Here is a 22,867-nt window from a genome sequence, read left to right on the forward strand (position 1 = left end):
CCACAATATATATGTATATAATAACTGTATATCTAAAATGAGTGATTTACAATGTACACTTTAACATTTTTTTTTTTTTTGGTTTTTGTGTGTATCATATGTATGTGTATGTTATCTCCATTTGTAGTAAATAGTTTCGTTTTGTTGGATTTTTTTAATTTCTCTCGTTATTTACTCTTTCCAAAAACATACACCATATACATATATAGCTTTGCGTTTAAATATATACATCCATGAAAAATCTTTCCCAAAAATAACTTTGTTTAATATAAATGAAGCCTTTAAAAATGAGTTTATATTTTTATATATGCAGTATATAATATATAGCTTCTCTGTATGTATTATGTATATATAGTATACATATTTTAGTATGTATACTACAGCTTTTATGTGAATACGACGCCAGTATTTAAGTAAATAGTAGCGATAGTTGCATTTGTTCCGCTGCTTTTAGCTCTATATACTATTACTTTCACCATTTTTTACTGTTTACTTATCGCTCGCGTTGGCTGTTCTATTATGTTGTTTGTTTCCTTCGTGTATGAAAACTTAGTTATAAATATAACACGTCGCTAAATAAATTGCATGTTCTCGTTTAAAACATTTTTTTTTTTACTATTTACGCAGTAAATTATTTACGAACTGTTGCTTTTTAGTTATTTCAATTTTAGTTTATACATTTTTCTTTTATTTTGCACTTTTTAACTAACGCACAAAAAACGCAAAATGCTTCAAAGTTGTTAACGTTGCTGTTCATCCAGTATTAATTATTTTGTTTTTGATAATTTCTAATTATGTTTTACATTTATACTTTCGAATTTATTATTTTGTTATTTTTATAATGTACTTTTCTTGTATTAGTTAATTTGTTTCGTTCATTTGCTTCAATTTAATCAATATTTAATTTACGAAAAGACTCTTCAGGTACACTCACACATTTAGGCGATGGCGGCGAGACTGGTGTGGGCGGCGTCTTATTAGCAGCCGGACCAACTGTTGGCTCAATTTGTCGCAATGTCTCATCGACACCATACTTTTCATCCTCATCGAAATAATCGCTAAAATCGTTGAGCTGTTGTTCGAAATTTACCATGGCTTCTTCGTAGGTGCCATTATTACCACCATATTCGACGGGCAGATACTCCTTGCCAATTGCCTTATGCAGTGACTCCAGCGTAGAGTGTATGTGGAGCTGTGCAAATGATATACGAACAATAAGTATTAGAAATTGAACCGAAATAGCCGCCAGTGCTAATGTGTACACCCGACTAATGGTGAAAAGAAAATCTGCTATAAATTAACGGATTAATCTAGTTTTATGTCTGTGGTCTGTGCATATTCTCACGAAATTTAAAAGTACTTAAGTTGAAACTAATCTGCATTTTATCTCATCATTTAAATGTTAAGTTTAAGTTCAATCTAAAAAGCTTTCCTGTGTCAAAAAAGTGGTAATATATTAAACATGCTGTTCTGGTAGACGTATGCTTTATAGCTTAAGTTTATGTGTCAGTAAATATTTCAAACTTCTACTTATTAGTATGTGTTTTAACTCACCAATTCTCTTTGTTTCATAACCAGACGCACCAAATTCAATATGATTTGGGCATCCATGGAAGCATTTACGATGTGTGTGCCCACCAGATTGGTGGGAACGCCATATTCTAAGAATGCGGCCATCTTTTTAAACAAATTCGCTTCGAATTGACGCAACAATGCATAAGGGATTTTTGAAAAATCGATTATTTCAAGCACACCACTAATAATCCAATTATCATCGGTGTTGGCCTCAATTTCAGAACGAAACATTATGAAACGGAAGATATCTTTGGCCGTATAGAGGGAAGTATCAATGTGACCCATACGTGTGAAATGTATGCGTGGACCGCCTGGACCCACGGGTTTGGGTAGCGTGGCAAATATGCTATGGAATAAATGAAAACATGGAAAATTAATTAATAATACATACATATATTCAATAAATTCGCTATAAATAATAAACTAACCCCGCACGACAAATGCCAAATACTTTATCGTCAATGCGTCGAGACTTAAGTAAATCGCCAGCTGTTGTTTTGTATGTGTAATAGTAGTCGATACGTTTCTTTGCGTCATCCATATTGTATTTGCAGAAACGCAGGAAGCCCACAAGGAATTGATCATCGGTGCGCGCCGTCAAATATGGCTGTTCGTCAATCCACTGACGCAGCTCTATAGTTTTGCTGGCAATATCTGATTCTAGTTCATTGAGTTCGGTGCGCGCGACCGCAGCCAGCTCGGGTGCCAGTGGGCGAATTTGTGACATTATATGTATGGAGAATTTGTTCTCGTGCCGGAAATGATATTAAGTACACAATTTAGCTGGGCCAAAAGAATTTTTCAAATGTTTTTGCTTTCGATTTTCTTTGACGGTGATTTAAAATATTATTTAGCTGCAAGTAGACATTTTAGAATATATTTAGAATTTTGAATAAATAAAAATGAAAAACTTTTTCATTTTGGCTTTTGCTCTTGTTTTTGTTTATTCATACTACATTTTCACAAATGATTTTTTTTTACAGATTTTCAGACAAATGACACAGGTGTGTAATAATTGTAAATTAACACCCGTTATGTGGAGTTATCGGCGGCTTATTGTACGCCTCAAACACATTCATGCACTTCACTTATTTCAAAGAAATTTATTGCAATTACTTTAAAAAAAGTTATCTCTCTTTTAAATCTTGCCTGTGTTTTCTTTTTCTTAAGGATTAACTGTGGTTTTTTCTTCCTGTTCTTTGTTTATTTGTAAATAATGCCAACATTATTCTCGAAACGTAACTTTAAACTGACTGCAAAACGCAGTCGCAAAATGCGCTAATAAAATGTACCGTACACTCGTCACCACCCTTTTTCTGATTAGAAATTAATACACTCCAGCCGATTCTCCATTGCCAGTAAAAGTTGGATTTTTTTACAGCATTTAATGTCGATTAATGATTTGTTGTAGATATATTTTTCTACTGATTAGATATGTAATACATGTAGTCTGCATATGCATACGAACACAAATTTACGGCTTTATAATAAATGCATATGTATGTATGTATTCTCTTAAGGCTTTTACAATATAGAAATCATTAAATAAATTTATAACGGTTAAACCGATATTGTAGTCACCTACTGAAATAAACATACTTCGGCTGAAACTGGAATCTCTTTTATTTGTTCATTGCCTAGGAAAGTAGCACATTTGCAATTAAGAAATTTTTTCATTTTGGCATGCGTCTTGATGTCACTTGAAAAATTAAGGCTGCCTCCGAATGGCCTATATCTATAATGTTAAGAGAACAGCGTTAAAGATTCACAAATGAGTTTATTACAGATCTAATGTAACTCAAAGGACATTAACGGTTAAGTTTAGCGTTTGATACACTTTTATGCCAATCCAGTGCTTTTTTTCTGCAAGAAGCTGCTCTTTCGTCGGTACCGCCTACTTATATGAACTGCCATAACATAAAGCTGTCATACAAACTGACTGATCAAAATCAAGTTCACGTAAGAAAGCTTTTTGTTTTTATTTGTTAAGGGTAATCTGCAACCGAAGTTAACGTTTTTTTTTTGTTCCGATGGTAATTTAAGGCATAGACCCCCTTCCCCCCCCCCAGAACTAGAAAAACAGTAAGTTGCTCTGCAAACCACGCGAGCAAAGCTTAGAAATAAAAAACATCGCAGCTCTTAAAATTGCGTTGATAACATTATCTCCAATTACAAGGTGGCTCCGGAAACATCATTGAACTGATTTTCTCAGTATATGACAAAATGTAATTAAGGCTTTGCCAAGCGTAATACATTGTATGTATATCCGTTCTCGGAAACAACAAAAACAAACACCAAATATATATACTATATAATATCGTTTTTAGATATTGAATCAACGCAAATTACGTGGAATTGCTGAAATTGTGTGGAAACACTTTTTTTTTACAATTTTACCACAATTAAAAAACGTTAACATATCTATTTAAATGAGAATTATTATAAATCGATATAATCTTTTTTCGTTTAACAACGCAATGAAACGCTTGACTAACGCATAAAACAGTCAGTAGCATTTAAATCTCTACAGTGGACAGTCCGAACGGGACACACATCGTCGAAAAAACTCGAAAAAAAACATCAATATAAAATAATTTAAAATAATATGGCAGACATACGTCCTTTAAGCGCTGAATTGCAGAAAATCGCCATTGAGGAGCTGAACGAGGTGCCCGAACGTGTGCCACAGGATATAGCGACTTTACGCGAATGGATCGAAAAGCAGTCGCATTTGCGCGCACGCACTGACGATCAATTTTTGGTCAGTTTTTTGCGCGGCTGCAAGTACAGTTTGGAGAAGGCCAAGTCAAAAATAGATTACTTCTACACAATACGCACAATGTTGCCACATATTTTCATAAATAATACGTTGGCAGATCCGAAGAATTTACTTATCGCACGATCAGGGTGATATTCACATATTTTTAGTTAATTTTTTCGTTTTTATTTGTGAATTGGTTTTTCTTTCAGCGGCATTGTTGCATTGCCAAAAACATTAGGCGTCGGTGGTCCAGTTATTGGCTTCTCCCGCTATAAAATAATAGATGATTTACCAATTACCGTTAAGGATTACTGTCGATACATCGCTATGGTAACGGACAGAACTATAGTCGGCACCGATGCTTATGTTATAGGCGGTTACATGGAAATTGTTGATGTCGACAAAGTCGGCATTAGTGCAATGTCAAAATTCGATCCGGTCACAGGCAAACAATTCAGCACATATTGCATGAAGGGCTCTGCTATACGCATTAAGGGTATACATATAATAAATGCACCCAAAGAGGCCTACACCGCACTCAATATTATACGCAATCTCTTTCCGCCCAATATAAAAGAAAGGGTATGTCATTGAAGACTAGTCTAAACCAGTCTAATATTATACGTTTTTCATTTACCACAACATTTTTTGAAATTTCAGTACTTCATTCACCGCAACATGGCGGAGTTGTATAAATATGTGCCCAAGCAGTATTTACCAATAGAATATGGCGGCTCGAATGGTTCATTAACCGATTTAACAAAAAAACTTGTAGACGATTTGCAGGATTTTAATTACTATTTTAAAGAGAATGATAAATATGGCGTTGACGAAAAGTTAAGGCAAGGTCAAAGAATGGATATGAACTCCATATTCGGTTTAGAGGGTACATTCCGAAAGCTTGATATTGATTAGATGGAAAAGCATGTAAAACTATTATTTCTGTATTGTCTATTAGCAAAATGTTTTAGCTTTTTTTCGAAAAATAAAAAAATAAATAGCAGTTAACGAATGTAGTAAAGTTTTTTTATTGATTGTAGAACACTATTATGGATAATCCGAAATAAGTATGCAGCATTTATGTTAGCAAGTATAATACAACAATAATAGTTACTTAAAACTCTGTTTGTGGTGTAAACGAAATTTTAGCAAGTGTTTTTATAATCAATAGCAAAAAAGAATACGGCAGAAAGAACTACTTAGCCCTGTCTATGTATGTATATACATATATACATTAGTCTATAAAAGAACCAGAATTAATGCGGCAACTCGGCCTATACATTTTGCATGTTCAGCTAATGTGACGTCACAAGAACCGGTTAGATTAAAAATTCACTCGATAAGAAAATAATTTCTACTACTACTTGTAAACACATTCGTACATTCGTACATTCGTAAAATCGTTAATCTATTGCCTGAAGTTCGCGGTAGGTTGTTAGAAAAATATATTTACGCTTGAGTTGGGCAGTTTGAGGTGATTTTCAGAAATAAATACAATTTATATATAATTATATATTTAAATAAAAATTATTATACTAAATTGAGCAATTGTTGATGTTATCTGCTAGAATCGCCTATCTAATCTTTGATCTAGCGCAAAAGCACCTCGCTCAACCAAAGCTTTGTTAATTGAATTAAAAAAGGAAAAGTGAATCATTGCGTGTCTAGTTTTTTTTTTCTTATGATAAAAGTAATTATTTATTTAAGTTTATTTAAAATTTCTTCTTGGCTTGTTTATATTTGTGCTCTGCTATTATACTTTTTTAATAGATTTTTTGTGCATGTGTGTATGTTTTATTTAAATGAAAGCAATGAAATGAAATAAATACTTTATAGCTTTATTTGTTTCATTTGCTTTATAAGTGCAGCTGCCATTTTAAGCTAACCGCTAACGCTAAAAAGGCAAGCGTACAGAAATGTTTGTACACATGAAATACGGCACAGCAAGCATGGGCGGATGTGTTGTCATAGGTCATTATGGAAGCCACCGTTAGACACTCAATTTGTGCTCGAAAATATAAAATTTAAATATTATTAAACAAGAAAAAATGTTAACTTCGCTTGTAACGAAGCTATAATATCCTTCACAGGTGCATTTCTTATAGCACAAAAGGGTATTTGTTAATAAGATCTTTATCTTGCTATTGATAGATCAGTTTGAATGACAGCTATATGCTATAGTTGGCCTATGTGAACGATGTATTCGTTGTTTTAAACAATGATTCATGTCAAATATCGTGCAGATATCTTGTCAAATAAAAAAGTTTTCCATACAAGCACTTGATTTTGATCGATCAGTTTGTATGGCAGCTATTGCTATGTATTGTGGTGCGATATCGGCGTTTCCAACAATGAGCAGCGTCTTGGAGAAAAAAGACCGTGTACAAAAAAAAAATAAAATTAAATTAAAAAAAAAATGGAAAAAAATAGAAAAAATATAGAAAGAAAATAGCAAAAATATTGAAAGATGCGCAATATTTTTGAGCACAGTAACAATGCTTGAATAAATAAATAAAAAATAGTTTTAACCACAAATATGTATGTACTATATATACGTAGATAAGTATGTACGCAAACTAACTGTCACACTACTTTACAACGGGGGTAGTTAATTTTTTTTTTTGCTAGTATATATATACATTTACATGCAAATGGGCAATATTATGAACGCAGACAACCGGTTAGTTACGTATTTGCAGTTAGTATACGAGGACAGCCTAAAAAGTACGTGGCCCAACCCAAGTCAACATGGATGCCAACTTGGATTACACTTTCGAGTAGTATGCTCGTATAAAGTATGCGCTATAGCAGAAAAAAATTCCACAACTCAGAGTTAAATGCAAAATGGCCTGCTACAATTGGTCACAAATAAAAAAAAAAAGTTTTATTGAAATTGTTAAAAACATTGGCATAAGATTGGATTTCCTTTCATGCGGCGTAATATGCAGCAGATTATAATTCCGAAAGTTATTTTCTCTTGCTAAATTCAAAAAGTGGTTAGGAGACTTTTACAAAGCCACTGAATATTGTTGGACATTTTTTTAAAAAATTACACAATTTTTGTAAATAGTATAAATTAAATCTTTAACGCTTTTATATTCAGTTCGAGCACTACATGGTTCGCCCTCGTATGTAAGCATTCCGCTTTGAGCGTTATGTTTTTGTGAAACCACAACGCAACAATTAAACTACATTTATTGTGATTTCTGTTTAGTTTTATGACACTGAAAACCAAAAGTAAAGCATGCGAAACAGTAGCAATAAAAGTCAGAAGAGTGAAATACTAAAAAATCAACGCTTCAATGAAAGTGTTACAATTATGAATGACTAGCCGCAATGCACGAGAGATTATCTGTTGTTTTTTTTTAGAGAAAATTTCAATTTCAGCACGTGAACGCTTCAAATTATAATTTTTTTTTTATTTCTAGTGTACTTAAAAATATCAGACCCAAGAGTTTAACAAATGCTATTTTTACATTGCATGTGCATGTTTGTAAGTATGTGAGCACATAAGTTTCATATTTCATATGCACTTCTTCGAGCGCTTTATGCGCATGCGTGCACATAAAAACCCTACTAACGGCATCTTCAAATGGTCAAAAACTTGCAATTTGCAGCATAGTCAACACTTAAAGGCGGCGTACGCACAAATGTATACAGTGATACAGTGAGTGAGCGCTTAGACACGAACAGTGCAGCAAACCGAAAATAAAAAAGCGGAAGATTTCTTCACAACCGTCGCATTAAATAAATAGCGGCTCACCAGTGTCGAACGATTTCAGTTGCTTCGCAGACAGCACATCACACATTAGCCGCCCAGCAGCCACAACATATTAACAGCAAATCCACACACCTGAATATAGCCAATAAATAGCAGCATGGTGATTTTACGCCCACTACCCGACGATTTGGCAAAGACAGCCACCGAAGAGTTGAATGAGAAGCCCGATGACAATGACTACTTTGTGAATACCTTGCGTGAATGGGCTGAAAAGCAGCCACATTTGCGCGCGCGCACCGACGATCAATTCCTGATGGCCTTCCTGCGCGGTTCCAAGTTCAGCCTGGAGAAGGCAAAACAGAAATTGGAAAACTTCTATATACTACGCGCTGCCATGCCGGAAATTTTTCGCAATCGGAATTTGAGTGAGCCAAAATATGAGGCGATCGTTAAAGCGGGGTAAGCTCCCAAAAAAAAAAACTTTGTCATTAGTCAAACATTTAATAAATTGAAAATACAAGTAAATTTTGAAAATTTCTCACAGCGCTGCATCTTTTTTGCCTGAACCCGTTTGTGAGGGTGGTCCGTTGGTGGTGCTGCTGCGACCCAGCGAATTCAATATGGATCTACATACGATCAATGATGTGCTGAAAGTCGGCTCAATGATCATTGATATACTAATGCAGGAGAATGATCGCGTGTTCATCGCTGGCTACACGTTCATCATTGATCTGGGTAATATTTCAAAGGCTGTGCTCATGAATTTCGAACCGGAATTCGTGCGCAAATTGACCATACTCGTCAATAAAGCGGCGCCCACACGCATGAAGGGCTTCCATTTCATCAATGTGCTGCCGATTTTCGAAAAATTATTCGGTATGGTGAAGAGTGTGATAAGTGCAAAGTTGAAAGATAGGGTGAGTTGAAATATTTTTATTTACTTACTATGCATACAGTTATAGCACATTTAAAGAATAATTGAACATTATATTATACTAAAAAATTTTGGTTTTTGATATTAAAATTTGAATTTTATAATGAAAAATTCATGAAACGTCGAAAAAATTTTCGCTTAAAAGAATACTAATTTTTATAATATATTACTTTCATATTTCTCCACACAGTTCTATGTGCACGGTACCAATTTCGGGGATCTCTACAAACACGTGCCCAAACATGTGCTACCCAAGGAATATGGTGGTGATTGTGATCTGAGGAGCCTGGCTGATGAATGGTGGCAAAAATTGAATGAATACAAAAAATTCTTTGAGGATGAGGAACAATATGGCGTGACTGAAGGTTATGAAAAATTAAAGCAAGTGAAACAACTGATCGAAGATACCAGCGTTTTGCAAGGCACCGAAGGTTCTTTTCGCCAATTGGAAGTCGATTAAAGACTGTACGGCACACTATACTTGTATGCAGTGCATGACGGTCAACCAAAGCAATTAGCATAATACTTTATTTTTCATAATTTTACTTATTTAAAACTATTTGAATGAATGTTAGCAATAAAAAATACTATATAAATATAAATGATGTTTACATATTTTACAGTTAGCAATAAAATATATATGCATGAAAATATTAAAAGCAACAAAATTGCGGTAATATATTTTTTTGTTCACGTATTTCACATAATGCATAACAAGTACTAGCGCGTAATTAACCACCTCACAGCATTTGCAATTTTGTAATTTGATGTCGAAGTTGGTGGTCACACAGATACATCATTATATTGTAAAATTAACGCACAAAAACTGAATGTCAGCCACAAAGTTTTTTGTTTTTCTTTCTAGAGTTGTAAGTTTAAAGTTAAACGCCCATACATATGTATATACATAAATGCGCTCGAACGCAATTTAGAGCTTGATCATTTTTTTAAGCTCAGCGCCAAGAAGCCTAGTTTCGATTAAGAAATTATAACGTAATCAGTAATGAGATTTTTTTCTTGGTTGTATTAGAATGAAATATGAAATACATATGCATATACTTAAGTATCATTTTCTGTCTTAATTTGTAAAATATTATACCCTGAACAGGAAAACGTATATATATAACAGATCAGTGTAACGATGTGAGTCAATTAAGCATGCTGCACGTCTGTCTGTCTGTATATACGCGAACTAATTATCAGTTTTTGAAATTTAGATCTGAAATTTTGCGCATGCCCGCTTTTTCTCCACAAGAAGCTGCGCATTTGTCGAAATCGTCAATATTGGACCACTATAACATATAGCTGCCACACAAACTGATCGATCAAAATCAAGCCTTTTTATGGAATTTTTTTTTTACTTGACAAGATATCTTCACGAAAATTGCATAGATTATTGTCCAAGGCAACATATCCGCACAAATTGTTTATCGGGCCACTATAGCATATAGCTGCCATACAAACTGATCGATAAAAATCAAGATCAAGATCTTTTTATAACGAAGTTGTTGACGGACTAGCTGTAAATGATAGCTAAATGCCTGTTTGTAGATAACCAGGTTGCTAGTCGGTAGGGTCGGATCTAGCCTGTAATATTATTTATTGCTTTAAGAATATTTCGCTATGCCTGGACAGGGAGCATGCAGTACGCGTTGTAGATATTGCTTAGGTGGCAATAAGAAATACATACTTGTACTATTATGGTACACAACAAAATAAAATGTGGGTGGCAAATGTTTTTTACACTTGAAATTTATTTCTCAACATGGCATGTAGCATTAGAACACTCATTTTTGTTAATAAAAATACAATATAAATAATTTGCTGCGCTAATACAATAACCTGAAATTGTTTATTTTTATAAATGTATACATAGACACTGATTCAAACGCCATTCAATTTAAGTGTATTAAAAGAAAAAACATTAATATTTGGCAATTTTTAGTAAAACAACTGCCGTGTAAAGAAGTGGTAATGTAGATAAAAACATATGAGTTAAAGAGGAACGAAAAAGAAAATTAGAAATTGTGGTTAAATAAATAATACCATAAAGGATATAACAAGCACATTATTAATCACTGTGCGAAGTATTGCGATGTATGAGCTGTGTTCCTATTTTAAGTGGGTATTCTGGTTCAGAAATTTGAAAACAAAAAACGATTATTAATAAAAAAAAAAATAAGGCAACTAAGTAATTGCGGATTTCACTCATAGATGGCTTCAGTTGAATTTTTAGGTTTGCTGGCGTAGTCCAAATGTGAAACACATTTTGTTATTTGATAGTTGGCAATTCAGCTGTCAATCAGTAAAAAAAAGTTGATCGGTTACGTAGTTTTCGTTTGGCGTTCGTTGAAAAATGAAAGATCAAAAGGAAAATTTTCGTCATATTTTGCTTTTTTATTTTCGCAAAGGGAAAAACGCATCGCAAGCTCACAAAAAATTATGTGCTGTTTATGGCGACGAAGCCATAAAAGAACGGCAGTGTCAAAATTGGTTTGCCAAATTTCGTTCTGGTGATTTTTCACTCAAAGATGAAAAACGCTCTGGTCGTCCAGTTGAAGTTGATGACAACCTAATCAAAGCAATATCCGTTCCGGATAGTCACAGTACAACACGTGAGATTGCAGAGAAGCTTCAGGTATCACATACATGCATTGAAAATCACTTAAAACAACTTGGCTATGTTCAAAAACTCGTTACATGGGTTTCTCACGAACTGAAAGAAACGCATTTAACGCAACGCATTAACAGCTGCGATTTGCTAAAGAAACGTAATGAAAGTTATCCATTTTTAAAACGAATGATAACTGGCGATGAAAAATGGGTTGTTTACAACAATATCGAGCGGAAAAGATCGTGGAGCAGGCCAGGTGAACCAAATCAAACAACATCAAAAGCTGGTATTCATCAAAAGAAGGTTTGGTGGGATTATAAAGGAATTGCCTACTTTGAACTCTTACCACCCAACCGAACGATCAGACCTGTTGTCTACATTGAACACTAACGAAATTAAACAATGCAGTTGAAGAAAAGTGGCCCGAATTGATAAATCGAAACGGTGACAATGCAAGGCCACACACATCTTTGGCCACTCGGCAAAAATTATTGGAGCTTGGTTGGGATGTTTTGCCACATCCACCATATAGTCTTGACCTTGCATTAGCGGATTACTTTTTATTTCGATCTTTACAAAACTCCTTGAATGGTAAAAATTTCAATAATGATGATGATGTCAAATCGGTGCTGATTCAGTTTTTTGCTAATAAAAACCAGAAGTTTTATGAACGTGGGATTATGATGCTGCCTGAAAGATGACAAAAGCTCATTGATCAAAATGGGCAATACATTACAGAATAAAGTTATTTAGTTCCATGAAAAAATTGTACTTGATTTTTTTAAAAAATCCGCAATTACTTTGTTACCAACCCAAAATTTATAATCTTCAAAATTGTGCCCTTAAACGGATTTTTAAAAATTCAAATTTTTTTAGGCGAATATAGCGAGTTTTGTGACGTGGCGTCTAAGCCGGCCGAGCGAATCACACAAAAACGCGTTTTACTCGAAAGTACTGTTTTTGAGGTGGTTGACATAATATCTCAAGTTCTACTTAACCGATTCCTTTAAAATTTGATAAAATAAATTTGTATGCATCTTTCTATTGCGCTTGCGTGCACTCCACCGGCCTATAATTCGACGATTTTTTGATTATTTTTTCAATTATTTTTGTTTTAATATTATTTAAATGCCAATAAAAATCTTATAAAAAAAATGGATAGTCAAAATGCTTTCAATTTTTTCTTATCTTATTTTTAAAAATGCCTAAAATTTAGGCGTCTAGACCAGAATACACCCTTAAATACAATTTTAAGTATTTAAAAATATTACGATGTATAAAAAACAAAGAATTTTTTGGCTACCATAACCTAAGCCTGGTGAGGTGCAATGAAGAAGTTTGAGGTGAGTTAATTGCTATGGCGAGTCTGACGTTTTATATTCCAAACTAACTCTGATTCATAGTTTCCCCATATGTCCACAATCACTCTGAAAGACCTACAACTGTGGTTTCTCTCATTAAAAATCCTATCATATATTGATAAAATAGCTCAACTGAAAGTTAAATGCATCACAAAACTATTATTGTGATGTTTAACAAAAGAAAACATAAAAACATCTGTCAAATAGATAAATTTATAAGTTTTTTTACTTGTTTTATGGGGAGTTCTAGACGTAAATAACGCTTTCATACGTTGAGTACAAGTATTACAATAAACGTAATACCCGAATAAAACATATAACTATAATGTATAACACATCACAATTATATTTATCGAGATTGCTAATGCAAACAAGATATAATGCTTTTAACCAAATTTGACAGACAGACAATTGACACAATGAGCAATAGCAATGGCAGCAGCAACAAAAATGCATGTTTAATAAAACTGAAGCTACGGTTAATAAGAACGGTTATAATTCAGATAAAAAAAAATTACAATGGCTGATAAACAATTTGTATTGTTATACCAAAAACTTTTTTAGTCATTTACATATGTACACACATACATATATATAACTGTGTGTACCTGTATACATACATATATTAAATATGTATTGATGACATTAGATGGATATTTAAAAATGATGTTGGTGGCGTCAATGCACCTTATCTACGTACATGCTTATATACATCCCTAATAGTGTACAGAACTAACTACAGGGTTGTGTCGAGAATTATGGTAATAATCGCTATAATATTATATAATACCGTATATATTGTCATGCACCATTTTTCAATTAATATGCGAGAACTTTGCTACTGTCGACTAAAAACATGATTTTTCGCAACAGCAGTTAATAACTGAGATTAGGTAATCGAACAAACTTATTGAAACGTCGTTTAACCTGTAAAATATATACAAATGATCAGCGTGACAAGCTGTGTCGATTTAGCCATAGCCGTCTGTCAGTATAAGTATATACGCGAGCTAGTCATTCTTTTCATACTTGTAGTTTTTAAGATATCAAGTTGAAACTTTGCCCACGTTCTTTTCTTCTCAAGAAGCTGGTCATTTGTTGGAACCGCCTATATTGTACCATTATAGCATATAGCTGGACCACCCAAGCATATAAGTATATTCAGTTAACTAACCATCCCTGTTTATATGATATTATGATTTTTTTTTAAATCGTACTAAGTTTTATCAAACGAGACAGATGGACGACTTGACGGCGTCATTTACTCGTATGTATCGAGTAATGTCAGTGTGACACTCTCCGGAACCAACGCAAATGCCTTTAATACGCAAAACAAACCGATGAAAGTGTATTGATATCTGCACTATTTGGCTTTTAATCAAATTAATTTGGCGAACAGTTGTATCCGAACAATCAAGAGAGTAGCAAGTGGCGCTAAATACCATACATGCCACTAATAAACCTTTCGCTATTAAGGGTGGAGAATAAATATTCAAAATATATTAAATTGTACTAAGTGAACACTATTGGTATTCGTGGCGTTTCTAACAAAAAATATTTAAATAAATTGAATATTACAAACATATTTTTAACAGAAAATTTGCAGTTAAATAATGTACAAATGTCTTCCGACGAGGATGCAAATATGGTGAGGATAAAGAAAACATTCAAAAACTTGTAAGGAAGCTGGTTTTATCGAAAGAAATGTTTAAGTACCGACAGCACAATATAATAATAAAAATATTGAAAATAAAGTTAAAAAAAGATAATAATAATTTAATAATTCTAATGCATAAACATTTAATAACAAATTAATAAATAATAGAATAATAAATATTGAACCAGTGAACATGGATTTTTTACCTTTGAAATATCTGGCAAATATTGCAAAAAAAATTTTAATTTTTTATATAAAAATACTTTTTTTTACGAAAAAATTCTAAAATCTTTTGAACCGAAAAAAATTAAATAAAAACCCGTTAAACTACGAGAGCGCGAAAAAGTGAACACGAAATCTTATACTTTTGCAAACTAAAAGCGTTTTTTCTTTCGCACAAAAATGTTGGCGATGCTCAGGCTGTGAAAGTTGCGTGTTCTTTTCTCTGAATGTTGCCTTTTTGCCTTTGCGAGAAAAAGGTGCAACATTTTCTGCCCTTCTCAAAATATTTAATCAAATTTTTTTACTAATTTTACTGAATCGATCAGTTTTGTTAAGCTCGCTAATAAATATTGCAAATGATTTGGTTGACATTTTTTGTTGTTCTTTTGTCTTGTGAAAAATGGAACATTCATCTAATGTTGCTATATAATGAGGCAACATTTTTAACAAGAGAACGCTATAAATCTTACTAATCAAATTCAAAAGCAAATATATTTTTTAACTTTCTTCGCTAATTGTAGCTCAACTATAGTCAAATCAATTTTCCCGAAGAACGTATATGGACACATATTCCTGACTGGGAGATAACGCTTAAGGTCTCCACATTTGTGCCGGTAATCATTTTCGGCTTATACGGTAATTTCGTCATACTACAGCTGGTCGTAATGAATCGTGCGCTACGCACGCCAACAAATATGCTTGTGTGCAATATGGCGGTAGCCGATGTGGTGACACTTTTAATATGTCCGGCTATGTTTATGATCAATGATTTCTATCAGAACTATCAACTGGGTTCGATAGGTTGCAAAATGGAAGGTTTCATGGATGTGGCTTTTTTTATAACCGCCGTTTTAAATTTATCGGCTGTCAGTTACGATCGGCTAACAGCTATCGTACTGCCGACGGAAACACGCTTAACAATGTGGGGCGTGAGATTTGTAATTGCCTTCACGTGGTTGGGTGGATTTTTAATAGCACTGCCGTTAGCTTTATATAGAACGTATAAGGTAAGCATGAAAAGTTTTAATTAAAATAATAAAAAAAATTCTTTGCGACAGCATATGTATGTATTGTATATTGAAAACAACTTTTAAAGGTACGTCTGTGGAAGAACTTCAAAGAGATGTATTGCAAAGAGAACCGGAATATCTTACCCAAATATTGGTATGTTTTAATTACGGTTATGGTATGGCTGCCCCTGAGCATAATGCTAATTTGTTATTCAGCTATTTTCTTCAAGGTAAGCGTTAAGCTCTGTTAAAAATTTATTTCTCAAATTCTACATTACACACACAGCTCGATCGTTACGAAAAGCGTGTACTTAAGCGTGAACATCCACTGAGTGTATCCTATAAGAGGACTGTTGCCAAAACGCTCTTCATAGTGGTGCTCGTTTTCATTGTGCTGCGTTTACCATTCACAATTTTGGTTATTTTACGCGATCAATACATAGCCACAAATGATAGTTCTATAAATATTAGTTTTCGCATCTTCTGGTATATATCACAATATCTAATGTTTCTGAATGCTAGTGTGAATCCACTGATCTATGGATTTAACAATGACAACTTTAGACGCGCTTACGATCAGACGCCATTATGTAAGTGTTTTAAACGGAACACCAACAAAATACAGTCTAATGTGAGTGTAATACTCAGGCAACACATATTCAAATATCAAGTACTATATTTTATATTTGTATTTGTTGTTAGAAATCTTACTGCTGCAACGGCTGCATGTGCTTTATGAACAAATGGTTTAAACTGATCTGTTGTTGTTTTAGTTTAAGAGCGAAAAAAACTTTCTCTTTCATTGGTGATGAACAGGTTCAGAATACGGAGTTGGCGCGTAATGCAAGGGCGTCGGTAGTGGTTGCGCCAGTGCTGACGAAAGAGACGAATGTGCACGATATACAAATAACATATAATCGCTTCGACAATGAGGGTTATCACAATAATGTTGTAGGCGAGGGTTTTATATGATTTACTATACTTATGTATTGCATTAAGGAAAAAGAAATATTTTGAAAATATTGTAGTAACTCTAATATCTCTCGTTTTTGTTGTTGCAATGCAATTGTTAAAAATAACCACAAAATAAAATATTGCATGCAAAATATACGCAAATTAGTAACTACTAAAGTTTATCAATTATGTTATATGTATTCACTAAAAAATAACTGTTTAAGTACTTCATTGTCAACCAAATGTCATAAAGCGTTAATAAATCATATATTCTTCTTGTATGGCAAGAAAAATTAGTGCAGCGTCGTTTTTCGTCCTATTTTATGGTCCAGCAATATATTATGTTCTCAACTGGCTCGCTTAACGGCTTGGGTTACATTTTTCTCTTTTGCAAATATTCCTTGTTTGTATATTTCTTAATATATGTATGCATCGCATCATCATTTAACAGTTACAAAATCGATTGTCTTCGCTATCTGGTTCAGCCGAGCATTACACATTGATACCAGCATATAGCGTGCATATATACACATACTTGTATGTATATAAGGGAATGTATATAAAGCTATAAAATATATTTAGCTAGAAGCAATAGTAATTAGCCGTTCAAGCTAATTTAAACACAAAAAACTATAATAATTTGCAGGGAAAAAATAAAATAATTAAAAAACCTTAAAAAAAATTTAAAAAAATAAAAATAAATAAATAAATAAAATGTTTGTTCATATATTTATATTGATTTTTATGAATTGTGTAAGTAATTGCTTGTGTTTTCATGTGAATTTTAATGCATTTTATGGCGCACAACTCGAACCGTTTAATACGCAAATGCAAAAACGTGAAATGGCGCAGTTTTTCGATAAAGGTATGTTAAAATAGAAAAGAAGAGAAATTATTGGCAATTGGGTATTTAGGCGGAAAACGTAATACAAGCGGCATCTAACTACTATATTTTGAATATATAATACATAAGCTAAAACAACGGTGGTTTGTTCAATGTAAATGATTAATTTAGCATATTTTAGAAGAATGCAATTTAAATATATATTTTTAAAAAATGTTGCATATGACTACATATGGATATTTTTTTTATAAAAAGAAATATTTTTTACGTATATTATTATTTATTTATTTTATTGTTTCGAGTTTTAATTTGCTGCATAAAGAAATTTAAGTTTGCTAAAAAATATATGCATATTAAAAATATATGCATAAAACGTCAATTACAAGACGGAAATATCGTTTCCAAATCAAATATTTCGCTTCCACGTTGGCAGTTTTTGTTTTTGCTATCGTTTCTCTTACATTTTAATGGTGTTTTATCTTCCTCTTTGTTTCTTTCATTTAACACACACGCTGCTCTACTCCAAACCGAAGAGCTCTTTTTTCATATAACCCGATTTGTGCGTTTCCAAATATTTTATAAATAGCGCCATATTCATGACACCTTCCTCATTATCCAGATCATCGCAGAAGAGTTGCTCTTTGAAACCGTCAAAGCGACGTCGCTGCTCCAATTTACCCTGCCACAATTCGCTCTTGCAAATAGTGATATGCTGCCAATGCATGGCTTTGATTATGCGCCAAAACTCCTGTGTGTGCTCACGCAAACCCTCGACGCATATAATGCCCGGCTTGCCAGGACGCGAAAAACCACTTAAATCCATATTACGTGCCACTCTTTGAATTTCTTGTCGCTTTTTCTTCGATTTAATGTGATGCGAGTATATCCAGAGGCGTTCACATTCCAATGCGCACTCATTTTCATTCGCCATCAACTGCGTTTTCACCTCAAATTCACTAGCATCACGCATGATCAGCTCGTTCAGTTCATCTTGCAACCAGGACACCACTTGAAATACATAGCATTCACTCTTATCCATTGCGTTTATGTACTTTTCAATTTCACGTTTTAAATGCTGTTCTTTAGCTTTGCCCAACAGCGTACTAAATATCGTTACAAGCGCATTCTCCAGCAGAGGATAGAGATTGGGCAATTCAATGCGTATATCCACTTTCTCTTTGGACTTGCCATGCAGCACGCTCACGGTAATTATATAATCCAAATGTGCCTTTAACACGATCGTGGGCACAGCACTGGGCGTATTGAGAAAGTCATTGAAGTCGCTGATGACGCTCGCATCGAGAATATGCATTTCGCCGGGCGTACAATAAATCGATGAGAGCAAGTCGACCTCCTCCAATTGCTTCGTAATGCATTGCACATATAGCTCGCGTTCATTCAATTGCTCGAGTTGTAACGTTGACTGATCGGTGTCCATGTTTTATGTTTATTATTCGCTGTAAGAACAGAAATTTTCAATCAGATCGGTATACAATAAATGGGTACATAAACATTACAAATGTATTATGCCCAAATACATTATATACCGATAGATAAGTAAATATTTCTGTACTTAACTTTGACTTACGATTTACACACATACATATATAGTAATATGTAAGCAGGTAACAGATATGTATAAGTATGTGAGCATCTGATAAGCTTATGTAAGAAGATTTAAGACTTTGATGAGAGACATACATTTATCAACGGTATAAGCAGAATAAAAACAAGAAAAAATGTTAACTTCGGCCGAACACCGAAGCTATAATACCCCTCACAGGTGCATTTCTTATAACATGACATGATATAAAAAAAAAAAATTTATCTTGATTTTGATCGGTCAGTTGGTATGACAGCCATATGCTACAGTGCTCCGATCTGAACAATTTTTGCGGAGAGTATAGCGTTGCCTCGAGCAATAAATCATGCCCAAATTCGTGAAGATATTTTATCAAATAAAAAACTTATCCATACAAGAACTTGATTTCGATCGGTTAGTTTGTATGGCTGTTATATACTATAGTGGTCCAATAACGGCGGTTACGACAAATGAGCAGCTTTTTTGGGAGAACAGGACGTGTGGAAATTTTCAGATCGATATCACAAAAACAGCGGTACTAATTCACATATATACAGACAGACAGATGACAGACAAAAATCTTCATAGTTAGTTATAAAGAATGTTTATCATCTGATCAAAAAGGAAGTTAGTCAGTACGTGTCAAATTTGATCAGATGACAACTGCTTTTTTAATTGAGTGAAATTCTAAATAGAGTAACCTGTTCTAAAATTCCAATTGTATTACTAACTAACTGTTAAGACAACATTGATTTTTAAAAACATACACATTGATACATATACCTATACATATATACGTTTGTAGCTGCCTATTCCTTTAATGGGCTCAGTAAAATCGAATCAGTGCCGGTTTCCTTCCCGACTGATATTTGTATACTCTCACTGGAAGGTGTCAAATATGCAGCCTCATTGCATCGAAACAAAAATGGTTTGCAGCATTTAACAGTTTACAAAAATGTGGTATGTATTGTGACAAAATACGTTCCACATCTGATTTATACATTAACATCGATGTTTTGCAGAACAATAATTACAGTGAACTGCACAGCATTGCAATGCCCAATGCTGTTGCCATGGATTGCAAAGCGCTCGGTGCAAAGGGTTATATTGCGTTGGCCTTTAATCTCACACAAACGATAGAAAATGCACGAGACGGCTCGCCGATTTACTTGCTTACCGCCGATGAGCGCTTACGCGCCGTACAATTTTTTGGCACTAAAAATTTGTATTCGATTTATTTGCGCACCACGGCGAATGATTTGTTTATGCTGCAAACATTGCGCAGCAGCGATGATGCACCAAACCCACATTGCCCCTATTACAAATGGTCGGGTACATCGTTTACGCTGCTTGCGCGTATACCGTGTAGCAATGCGCGTCATGTCGAACCATTTGCCATTAACTATGAGAATTATGTGGCTTTGGCGAACTATGCCGATCAAAAGGGACGCACCACAACATATTCGGAAATTTATAAATTCATACGCGAAAAGAAACGCTTTCAGCTCTTCCAGAAGATACGCACCTATGGTGCGGTGGATGTGCGTTACTTTAATGCACCGTTAGACGAGGTGAAACGCCGCCATTTCTTGGTCTATGGCAATTCGGTGAGCAGAAGTAAGAGCGCTGTACGCGGCGAAGACACCAATGAAGCGGATTCAGTCTTTTACGTCTTCGATAAGGGACAATTTGTGCCGTATCAAAGTTTATCGCTGTATGCGGTGGAGCAATTCCTTCCGGTGCAGGTAGATTGCTTAGTCTGTAAATTTTCGTAATAATTGATTTTATTTTGAAAAAATAAATTAAGAATATAGATGCGGAGAAATTTTTACTGCTCGTGGCTTGCAAGGATCAGGATACAAAAATTTACAATCTGAATGATTGGAAATTCGAGCCGTCAAATGTGCAATTTACTGAAGGCGCTTTGGGGCGGGGCGTATCGAAGATGAGAATTCATCAAGAGAACGAAAAAAGTTTTTTGGGTAAGTTTTGCTGTTTAAAATAAGTTAAAAAGCAGAGGTATTAACACGACGAAATCCGAAGAATTTGCCAAATTTTTTTTTTTTAAAGCTAATATTTCAAAAAGTGAAAAAATGCATATTACTTCTTTGTTCTAAATAACGGCTTTAAATAAACTGCCTAAGATCTGTGATTTTTGGCTCATAACTCGTTAAAATTTGCCGCGTCAAAAACGAGTTTCTTTCATAACTCTTTTGTTTATTGCTCCATTTCAAAGTTACTAATTTCAAACTGTAAATTTGTGTGTTGAAATCAACATAGTATGTTTGTTAACACAGAAATCACTCGACTTCTAATTTTTTTTTTTTATAAAGAGCAACAGAGTAAATCTTAAAAATTGCTTAATTTAATTGCTTATATTAATTGTTTAATGTAATTTCAGTCATCGCAAATGAGAAAATGACCGAAAATGATACGAACATTTTTCTACCGATCTTCAAGCAAGATGAACACGCGAATGCTTTACGCCAACAGATTATCGATTGGACTAAAACGCAGACAGAGCGATTGGCGCAAGTCGATGTTAGTAAACTGCAAAAGGATGTAGAGGTAAAAGTAGAGAAATGCAATAACAGTTAATCTTTTATAACTCAAATTGGCAACAACAATCACACTATATCACTTAAAGCAAAAATTGTCACAAGGCCAACGCCCGAACATCAACACGCAAGTGCCGATTATTTCTCAAGCCGATATACAAACTGTGAACACTAATACGGTAAGTATCGTGCACAACTGCAAAATATTGACAAAAAAAATGATGTAAAACCGCTGTTCGCTATCTTAATGACCGCAGTTCGTTTATCCGAAACATCATTTCACAAGCAATTATTGGCAGGCGTTGAATTTCGTCACCCAAGCTGTGAATGGCATAGAGGCTGAGCTCAAATCAGCCACTCAAAAACGTCTTAAACGTGCCACGCCCACAACTGATGCTAACAAAGAATTCGCCAACATTAGAGTCGACACACTTATTGTTAAGCACAAACTGGAGGCACAACAAGTGAACGGTGTTGAGGCAACACGACCCACATTCGAGCGCATCAAAGCTAAAAAAGTGCGTGTAACGGGTAGTTATCAAGCGACGGCACGTACGCTGCAGGAGAACGTTTCCACTTCGACAACAGCAACAGTTGTGGCACCGACATTAGCAGTCAACAATCTGCAAATCAATGGGCTTGTGAATGATTATAAATGGAACGATTTGCTAAATTATACATTGAAGCGTGAGGGTGTGCAGTATCTTGAACAGTCGGCGCATATAGGTAATTTAGTAGCGGAATCAGTGCGTGTGTTAAGCGATGATATTGATGGTAATAATTTGAATGATCTCATACCAATCGATGGTGGCGTTGGAGCTGTTGACGATCATATATATATGGTTAATCAATCAATACGGTTTGAAGCAACTGTAGTAGCTAAGGAGTTGTTTATACATGAGCGTTTAAATCATATCAATGTGCAACAAAATAAACTTGATGTGCTGCTGAAGAGACAGCCAAATGTAACGCAGGTGATGGAGGGTGTGAAGGCTTTTGAAAATGTGCGCATTATGCAGCCGGTCACAATGGCGGTAAGTGAGGCGGTAAGTAGTGCTATATGCTATAAATAAA

The 22,867-nt window shown here is 34.3% G+C and overlaps 7 protein-coding genes across 13 annotated transcripts in view; 5 read left to right on the top strand and 2 right to left on the bottom strand.

The window, feature by feature from the left end:
- LOC106626855 (retinol-binding protein pinta) overlaps positions 1–1,275 on the top strand; it is an 11,283-nt gene extending 10,008 nt beyond the window's left edge. Inside the window, exon 5 of the mRNA XM_014246724.3 lies at positions 916–1,275. The gene's annotated coding sequence lies outside the window, so the exon portion shown is untranslated. The remainder of the gene's footprint in view (positions 1–915) is intronic.
- LOC106626813 (clavesin-2) overlaps positions 1–22,867 on the bottom strand; it is a 27,223-nt gene that overhangs the window by 1,856 nt on the left and 2,500 nt on the right. The window contains exons 1-4 of one of the 3 annotated variants that reach the window (XM_036374602.2): positions 2,725–2,829; positions 2,004–2,429; positions 1,555–1,921; positions 46–1,192 (exon numbers count right to left, since the gene is read on the bottom strand). In XM_036374602.2, coding sequence (XP_036230495.1) covers positions 890–1,192; positions 1,555–1,921; positions 2,004–2,302 — 969 coding nt within the window. In that variant the 5' untranslated portion in view covers positions 2,303–2,429; positions 2,725–2,829 and the 3' untranslated portion in view covers positions 46–889. Of the gene's footprint in view, positions 1–45; positions 1,193–1,554; positions 1,922–2,003; positions 2,430–2,724; positions 2,830–22,867 lie in introns of those variants that run through there. The other 2 variants (XM_014246649.3, XM_014246648.3) reach the window with 2 other exon arrangements.
- Positions 4,092–5,331, top strand: LOC106626817 (alpha-tocopherol transfer protein-like). Its single transcript, XM_014246653.3, has 3 exons — positions 4,092–4,482; positions 4,546–4,918; positions 4,997–5,331. The coding sequence occupies exons 1-3, from the start codon at positions 4,181–4,183 to the stop codon at positions 5,249–5,251; spliced, it is 930 nt and encodes a 309-aa protein (XP_014102128.1). The 5' UTR covers positions 4,092–4,180; the 3' UTR covers positions 5,252–5,331.
- Positions 7,519–9,644, top strand: LOC106626815 (alpha-tocopherol transfer protein-like). 2 transcript variants are annotated; one of them, XM_014246650.3, is made up of 4 exons: positions 7,519–7,829; positions 7,954–8,516; positions 8,602–8,974; positions 9,182–9,644. In XM_014246650.3, exons 2-4 carry the CDS (start codon positions 8,215–8,217, stop codon positions 9,449–9,451), a joined length of 945 nt encoding a protein of 314 aa, XP_014102125.2. In that variant the 5' UTR covers positions 7,519–7,829; positions 7,954–8,214; the 3' UTR covers positions 9,452–9,644. The 2 variants fall into 2 exon arrangements, with proteins under 2 accessions (XP_014102125.2, XP_069964642.1); XM_070108541.1 differs by having other exon boundaries at positions 7,519–8,516.
- LOC106626724 (neuropeptide FF receptor 2) lies at positions 14,322–17,293 on the top strand. Of its 2 annotated transcripts, none has more exons than XM_036374598.2 (5): positions 14,322–14,614; positions 15,367–15,852; positions 15,942–16,085; positions 16,142–16,486; positions 16,558–17,293. In XM_036374598.2, the coding sequence occupies exons 1-5, from the start codon at positions 14,588–14,590 to the stop codon at positions 16,825–16,827; spliced, it is 1,272 nt and encodes a 423-aa protein (XP_036230491.2). In that variant the 5' UTR covers positions 14,322–14,587; the 3' UTR covers positions 16,828–17,293. The 2 variants fall into 2 exon arrangements, with proteins under 2 accessions (XP_036230491.2, XP_036230492.2); XM_036374599.2 differs by having other exon boundaries at positions 16,142–16,525; positions 16,629–16,804.
- The window catches only part of clos (closca), a 14,357-nt gene continuing 8,985 nt past the window's right edge, over positions 17,496–22,867 (top strand). The window contains exons 1-7 of one of the 2 annotated variants that reach the window (XM_014246643.3): positions 17,496–17,674; positions 20,041–20,195; positions 20,258–20,980; positions 21,043–21,217; positions 21,637–21,803; positions 21,883–21,972; positions 22,051–22,839. In XM_014246643.3, coding sequence (XP_014102118.2) covers positions 17,524–17,674; positions 20,041–20,195; positions 20,258–20,980; positions 21,043–21,217; positions 21,637–21,803; positions 21,883–21,972; positions 22,051–22,839 — 2,250 coding nt within the window. In that variant the 5' untranslated portion in view covers positions 17,496–17,523. The remainder of the gene's footprint in view (positions 17,675–20,040; positions 20,196–20,257; positions 20,981–21,042; positions 21,218–21,636; positions 21,804–21,882; positions 21,973–22,050; positions 22,840–22,867) is intronic. The other variant, XM_036374590.2, reaches the window with a different exon arrangement.
- LOC106626816 (RWD domain-containing protein 2A) overlaps positions 17,940–22,867 on the bottom strand; it is a 7,438-nt gene continuing 2,510 nt past the window's right edge. Inside the window, exons 1-2 of one of the 2 annotated variants that reach the window (XM_036374610.2) lie at positions 19,242–19,259; positions 17,940–19,110 (exon numbers count right to left, since the gene is read on the bottom strand). In XM_036374610.2, the coding sequence (XP_036230503.2) occupies positions 18,171–19,091 (921 nt within the window). In that variant the 5' untranslated portion in view covers positions 19,092–19,110; positions 19,242–19,259 and the 3' untranslated portion in view covers positions 17,940–18,170. Of the gene's footprint in view, positions 19,111–19,241; positions 19,260–22,867 lie in introns of those variants that run through there. The other variant, XM_014246651.3, reaches the window with a different exon arrangement.

The sequence above is a fragment of the Bactrocera oleae genome, chromosome 4 (genome assembly GCF_042242935.1).
Source record: "Bactrocera oleae isolate idBacOlea1 chromosome 4, idBacOlea1, whole genome shotgun sequence".
NCBI lineage: Eukaryota > Metazoa > Arthropoda > Insecta > Diptera > Tephritidae > Bactrocera > Bactrocera oleae.